Raw genomic sequence first — 7500 nt, 5'->3', positions numbered from 1 at the left:
TCTCTTCTCTTCTCTTCTCTTCTCTTCTCTTCTCTTCTCTTCTCTTACCCATATCTCCATTGTCTACTCCTTAAGCAGGCTCAGCCTGTAGTCTTTTCCCACTTTAACTCTTCCACTTGCTCCCCTGCTTTCCTCTGCCCTTCTGCTCACCCCTGCTCTCTTCTCTTCTCTTCTCTTCTCTTCTCTTCTCTTATCTTCTCTTCTCTTCTCTTCTCTTCTCTTCTCTTCTCTTCTCTTCTCTTCTCTTCTCTTCTCTTCTCTTCTCTTCTCTTCTCTTCTCTTCTCTTCTCTCGCAGTCAGCAGCCTTTCTTCCCCTCCCTGCTTTTACTCCTTCACTTGTTTTCTCTGCTCTGCTGTGTTCTGCTCTGCCCTCCTGCTCAACCTTGCTCTTTAGTGGAGGCCAAGGAGAGAAGTGAAGAGGGAGGATCACCATCAGCCAGCTGGCCCAGACTCTCAACCGCTTGCCATCTTGACTTGCCCAGCGCCCACGTCTCTTGTGCCCGTCTGTGTGTGTGTGTGTGTGTGTGTGTGTGTGTGTGTGTGTGTGTGTGTGTGTGTGTGTGTGTGTGTGTGTGTGTGTGTGTGTGTGTGTGTGTGTGTGTGTGTGTGTGTGTGTGTCTGTGTGTGTGTGTGTGTGTGTGTGTGTGTGTGTGTGTGTGTGCGCGTCTGTGAGGATGGTGAGGAGTGTGAATGTGTGTGTGTTTGTGTGTGTGTGTACGTGTGTGCGTGCGTGCGTGCCCGTGTGTTTGTGTGTTTGTGTTTCTGCGTGTCTGTGAGAATGGGGTGTGTGTGTGTGTGTGTCTGTGTCTGTATGTGTCTGTGTGTGTGTGTGTGTGTGTGTGTGTGTGTGTGTGTGTGTGTGTGTGTGTGTGTGTGTGTGTGTGTGTGTGTGTGTGTGTGTGTGTGTGTGTGTGTGTTTGCTAAATCCTGCCTGTGCTGGCAGTAATTTCAGGCCTTTCTCTATGAACTTTAAACTGTTTTAATCCTCCTTCTGGCCAAGAAGACACAGTCTGTCTCTCTCTCTCATCCCCCCCCCACCTCCCCTCTGTCTCCCTCTATTTCTCTCCCTCCTCCCTTTCCTCTCTCGTCTACATAAACATATTCCCTAGTCCCTTTTACTATGGAAGTGTGTGTGTGTGTGTGTGTGTGTGTGTGTGTGTGTGTGTGTGTGTGTGTGTGTGTGTGTGTGTGTGTGTGTGTGTGTGTGTGTGTGTGTGTGTGTGTGTGTGTGTGTGTGTGTGTGTGTGCCTGCGTGTGCACGTGCGTACGTGTGCCCGTGTGTGTGTGTATGTGTGTGTGTGCATGTTGCCATACAGTACTCGAAGGCGTTCATTTGTGACTGTTTACAAAGCTGTGCACTCTCCTCCTTTACAGTGAAGTGTCTTGAGGCATGAATCAGGGAGGATGAAAGGGCAACGATTTCTTTCGCCTTTTTGTTTGTTTATTTCAGTTAAAAAAGGAGAAATTTCAATAACAGTGCCCAACCCAGTGAAAATAAGAGGCCTTTATGAAGTATAAATCTCAGGGGCTGCCATCCCTTACTCTCAGGGGACAGGCTGAGGAGGCACTTGGACAGGGTATAGGCTGGCTGTGGACAGGGTTGCCAGATGGGACTGATGATTTCCAGCTCAATAAATGCTCAAAATCCACCTGAAGGCACTACCCCCCTAGCCCTGGCGATGCCATCCTACGTAGTCCCACCCAAAGATTTTGGCTCCATACATAGTCTGGCCCAACCCTCCTAGCTCGGTTCGCTCTTGTTTTGCCAATCAGCAAAAAGTTGAGAGTGGTGACGAAGAACTCACCCGTAGAGTCTGTTACTGATTCGTTAAGGTATTCATACTTTTGTCTTATTATTTGAATGCTTTGGCAACAATGCATCGTGACAGTCACGCTAATAAAGCACAATCTGAATTTTAATTTTAATTCTTAAAGAGCAACTTTCGCGGGAAACCTCTTTTTGTCACTCATTTTAAAATGTGGTAGCTCACAGCAAGCCGTATGAGTATGCGCCATGCCAAAGTGTAATTCGATCTGCGTGCCCTGCACTGGTCACTGACGGGCCAGCCCACTTTGAGAGACGGACAAATGAGTGCTTGTGAAATGGCCAAACTTTAGTACGTCACTCGGTCGTAAACCTCGCCCATAGCCATGTATGGTATGTAAAAATAAAAAAAACCGTCGCCCATCCCCGCCCACACACTCATCCACCCCCGCCCCCTAGCAAAGAACTTGAGCCAACTGAAATTAGCTACCAGAGGCTAACAACTGCGCGACGGAGGCGATTTTGGAATTGAAATCATGGCAGAACAAGCACGCTCATGTTTTATGTGTGGGGGTAAAACCACTTCCATGTTCCACTTGCCCAAGGATGAAGACCTGAAGAAGAAATGGTTGGAGTTTATCTTTGGATCAATACCAACATCGTACCCCAAGTCATTGGTTGTGTGTGCTAACCATTTCCAAGATAGTGACTTCGCCAATCTGGGAGCATACAACAGTGGGTATGCATCGAAGCTGGTGATGAAGCCAGGATCATCACCATCTGTAAGGTCAACCACAACTTCACAAGCCGTAAGTGAAATGATATCTAACGTTTTCTTGATATAACTTTCTGTAGCATGCATTGTGGTCACACCGTCTGTGCTTCTGCTAACAGTTGACCCAGGCGTGAACTAAAGTCATACAACAATATGATCAATTTGTTTGTGCAACTTAGTCAAGAGCAAGGAGACAACCCAGCGTTTGCCCTAGTACCACTACAGAACTAAACTATGTCTTTTCAAGCAAGATTTCATGAGAAGACATTGTCTGTTTTCATACCGTAGTAGGGCATTGCTAGTACTGCCTTTGCTCAGCTCTCGCAAAACACAGTCAATGATATAGCCTATCGGACTTTCGAGGGGAAATTCACCCCATTATATGGATAGATAGGGTATGTCATACGAGGCTCTGTCTGGTCGGGTTTGCTCTTTACTCAAAACGTTGCTATATATTGCGATCAATGCATCCGTCTTCTCAATGCAAGCCGATGGATGGTTCAGCCACACATTCAAAATGAACGAGAACCTAGACAGCTTTGACAATGCTAATTTGTTTTATCGATCAATGTTCTTCTCGCCGTGAAACTTGTGTTTGAAGTGACCTCATGGAGAATACCGTTGCTCACTTCGGTGTAATTCTGCGTATGTATTGCTCTATGTGTCGTTTGATCACGCGTGTATACTTTTTGTCTTACAGGGTAGCTCTACAGCACAGGCATCGTTGTCTCGCCCATCGTACCATGCTAGCACCCAAACAGAACCACCTCCACCCCCCCCTAGAAGACCGACGCGTTGTACACAGCTTTCGGAGGGAACACTACACATACGTCATTATAGGAGCAAAGGTTGGTATTGTGCCAGAAACATAGTTGTTGTGTTATGATACGTGCTGTGTGCGAATGGAAATGTATTACGAAAAGCCTATATTCCGGAGATTGCATTGTGTGTGCCTTATTTGGCTGAGCGTTTTGTCATTGTACAGTTTTGTGCAACGTACTGTAGGCCAAAAATGTCTTCAAGCAGCTGAACCACTCTTCATTCATCTGTGTGTGTGTGTGTGAGAGAGAGAGAGAGAGAGAGAGAGAGAGAGAGAGAGAGAGAGAGAGAGAGAGAGAGAGAGAGAGAGAGACTAAAAGTATGTAAGCATTTACTTTATGGTTATTTCCCTTGGGATTAATACATGTTTCTTTCTTCTTCTCTACTCTACTCTCACTTGTCTGTAACTCATTGTTTTGATGTAGAGACCCAGTGCCATTTCAGCGATACAAAGAAAAGCGTCCAGACAAATACAGATGCACCATCATTGGGCCCATCAACTTCAACCCCCTCATTGGGCCCTTCAACCTCAACACCGTCCACAACACCCATCAAGAGTGGTCCAAGGCCAAACAAAAGACCTAGGTTGGAGGAGGAGGAGGAGGAGGAGGAGGAGGAGGAGAGCATTGCAGCACCACCTGACCCCCTTGATAAAACCTATGACCCAGAACAGTCGATGACCACTGTAGGCGAATCCTCACATCTCTCGTATGTGTTACAGCCTGTTATTTCATCACATCTGTACATGAGAATGTCTGTAATAACAGTTGTACTGGCTGACTAATGATTATGCCAATTCTCTCTTTAATGTCTTCCAGTGGTACATCTTCAACATCTTCACCTGGATACAACGACAACAAATACATAGTGTTTGAGAAGAACCTCATGGAGCTGTTTGAGAAATGTCCAAACTGTCGCCGTGCAGCCGAGGTGAAGACTTTCAGACGGGGAACTTTTTTATCCGTTGACCAAAGATGCCACCACTGCAATTTCATCAAGCACTGGGAAAGCCAGCCATTGATGGGGAGCTCACCTGTAGGCAACCTCCAATTGTCAGCAGCTGTATACTGCACAGGATCATCTTTTAATCAAGTGCAAAAGGTAAAGTGCATTATGCATTTCAGGGTTACTGTGGGTCGGGGGGTACAGCCCTCTCTTGTTTATTCCACTGCCTCTCAGCCAACCCTTCCCCCGGTCGTTGACGGGCTACTTGTCACCCCTATCTCTACTGCTCCACTTTTTGGTTGTTGTGTACCGTTTGAAGGATACGAGTACCAGGTTACTTAGGGATATCATCAGGAGGGCAGCATCACTGTAGCATGACTTATAACTATCTAACTGACATAGTGTAACTGTCATAAAATGGAATGTATCCATTAGGTGCGTGCACAAGTAAAAATGTCTCATGTGAGTCATGTCATTACAGAAACATTACACAAATGTTCTACACACACTGCATGTGAATGCTTGTGAACAACTGATATTTCTTTATATGAAGTACCTATTTGCTGTCCTTTTTCCTTTCTAGGTCTTTAAAGCCATGCGGCTGCGAAACATAAGCTACTCTTCATTCCGTAGACATGCAACCCGTTACATTGAGCCAGCTGTAATACACAAATGGCACCAGTATCAAGATGGTGAATTGGAGTCCCTAAGGCACCAAAAACTCAAGCTTGGGGGTGACATGAGAGCAGATTCACCAGGTAAGACTCTTACAATTAGAGACACATGTAGCTGTATCCAGTTGTTTAGTAAAATAAAGCTATCACCTACTAATTTTAATCATGACTTTGTCATTTCTCCACCATGTCAACTTTAAAGGACACTGTGCAAAATACGGGACATACAGTTTGATGAATATGGAAAACAACAAAATCATTGCTCTTCAATTGGTTCAGGTGAGAGTTATCAGTTATATGCAATGTGACATCTTGAAAGAGTATTCTCATTTACCCATAACTGTACACAAAACTGACACACACAATTTCTGGTAGTGAAGTAAATGTTGTATGTCTTTTGCATTTTGTTTACAGAGCAATGAGGTTGGCGGGAGTCACAACATGGAGAAAGAAGGACTTATAAGAGGCTTGCAGTTGTTGGACTCCAAGGGCATGACTGTTGATTACATCGTCACCGACCGCCACCCACAGATTCAGAAGTTCTTGCGGGAAAAGAAAATAACGCACTACTTTGATGTCTGGCATTTGGAAAAAGGTATGTCTTGTGCTGACTAAAATGGAACAATAATAGTACTTGCCACATTATATGCTTATATATTGACTGAATGTCTGTATACAAATAACTTTTCTTTTCTTATTTGAATATATTTTTTAACTATCAGGTCTATCCAAGAAAGTTAGCAAGGTGGCCAAGGAGAAAGACTGCGAGGTGATCCAAAAGTGGCAACGAGGAATCAGCAACCATGTCTACTGGTGCGCAACATCCTCAACTTCAGGCTCTGAGAAGGTTGCAAAGTGGACATCTCTGTTTAACCACATGCAAGATCAACATGTCCATGAAAACCCTGAATTCCCTAAATGTCTGCATGCTGAACGCAAGAGCAACGCAAAGAAAAAGTGGCTTAAACCAGGTTAGTAATGTCATATTGCACTCCCTATGTATTGTGACAATGTAATGACACTGCACAGCCATTTACCTTTTGAATCATCCTCTAAGGTTCCAAGGCCCTCCTCAAAATGGAGAAGGTACTGGTCAACAAGAGGGTTCTCGGTGACGTGGAGAGACTAAGCTCGCGGTACCAGACATCTACGCTTGAGGCATTTCACAGCGTCATCTTGCGCTTCACGCCCAAAAATGTTGTCTTCCCTTTCATTGGGATGCTGTGCAGGTATGTTTGATCTGTATATGTATTTAACACCATGTTTAACCCTCTGGAGTCTAAGACCCCCCTGTGGGAATATTGGCAGCATCAGCCTCCTAGCCCATACCTATCACTATTCACATGCTAAGTTCCAGGTGATTCAGTGGCTGTGTGCGCCCCTGTTAAGCCACTGACAATTAGCACATGGAAATGGGAGGTGGGGGCACTCCCCCACATATGTGTTACACTTGCATCCAATTACTTTTCAGCTGAAATAATTACTGTCTCCATTTACAATTACATTTTTACACTTTGTATTGAAACAATTGTTTATGACTGTTCTGTTTACCTTTATGCAGTCACCACTTATGTTTACAAGGTTCAAACTTCAAAAGTATTGGCTCTATAGTGTATATTTGAAAATGCAAGATCCAAAAGGGAAAATGTGTTGTTTTCTCTGTTATTGTAACCAACAACAAAACTTTTCTTTGGTTGTTACCAATTACAATTTCTTTTTTTACATACAGTTAGATATCATCCTACTATGCTCTTGGCATGCCTAAGCAATAGTGGCAATATTGACTCATCATTACAATCTTTGACTTCTTTCAGACAATATCTGGCCGCACTCCATTTCAACGAGAATTCAAATCGCACCCAGGCAAAAACAACTGCTGGGACCCTGAAGTACAGCATTCATTTCCCAAAGGCGAAAAAGGGGGGGTACACAGTAAAACCAATGAAGTCGCAAGCAACACAGGGTATGTATCCCAACCAATTTATTATATATATGAAAAACAAATGTAACAAAACAAGAAGACATATATTTACGATTAAAAATCTTGTCCAGGTTATGTCCAAGAGCTGATCTCTCTACTCTTCGAGGACGTGATTCCAAGACCCCAGCCTTACCAGGAGGAGCTCAGAAAGATTCCTGTTCCTGCCAACCTGTCTGCTGCGTTTCACCATCCTCCAGTTGCTGAAGCTGTGGCTGCATACCAGTCCAGGTTCAAGAAAGGGCAGCCCTGAAGTCAAGATATTGGCCCTCTGTCTCTGGGTACTTTTGTTGGATTCTTCGGACAACACAGGATGGATGTGATGACCACTGAACTTTCCTTCCTAAGTAGCCCCAGCACGAACATTCGAAACATCTGTATGCCAGATGCTTGCAACGCCTGAAAGAGATTATAATGTAATTTATTTGTATATTACTTGTTTTTTTCCCATTGCTTGACCACTTTTTTTAATTGATGTATATAGATTGTGTGCATGTAAAAATGCAAATAAAATTTCAATTTGACTTTTCCCTAAAAAGTAGAG

At 44.1% G+C, this 7500-nt stretch overlaps 1 protein-coding gene and 1 long non-coding RNA gene across 2 annotated transcripts in view; one reads left to right on the top strand and one right to left on the bottom strand.

Moving 5' to 3' along the window:
- Positions 1–1943: 1943 nt before the first annotated feature.
- On the top strand, positions 1944–7209 carry LOC134451133 (uncharacterized). Its single transcript, XM_063201328.1, has 11 exons — positions 1944–2574; positions 3241–3388; positions 3785–4067; positions 4178–4460; positions 4888–5062; positions 5181–5257; positions 5393–5573; positions 5701–5949; positions 6036–6207; positions 6793–6941; positions 7031–7209. The coding sequence occupies exons 1-11, from the start codon at positions 2302–2304 to the stop codon at positions 7207–7209; spliced, it is 2169 nt and encodes a 722-aa protein (XP_063057398.1). The 5' UTR covers positions 1944–2301.
- Positions 7210–7257: 48 nt separating this feature from the next.
- LOC134451134 (uncharacterized) overlaps positions 7258–7500 on the bottom strand; it is a 1858-nt gene continuing 1615 nt past the window's right edge. The window contains exon 3 of the long non-coding RNA XR_010035190.1: positions 7258–7355. This is a non-coding gene — a long non-coding RNA (uncharacterized LOC134451134). The remainder of the gene's footprint in view (positions 7356–7500) is intronic.

Source organism: Engraulis encrasicolus, chromosome 6, assembly GCF_034702125.1.
Source record: "Engraulis encrasicolus isolate BLACKSEA-1 chromosome 6, IST_EnEncr_1.0, whole genome shotgun sequence".
Taxonomy (NCBI): Eukaryota; Metazoa; Chordata; class Actinopteri; order Clupeiformes; family Engraulidae; genus Engraulis; species Engraulis encrasicolus.
The sequence above is the reverse complement of the archived record's forward strand: the minus strand, read 5'-3'. Positions and strand labels throughout refer to the sequence as shown.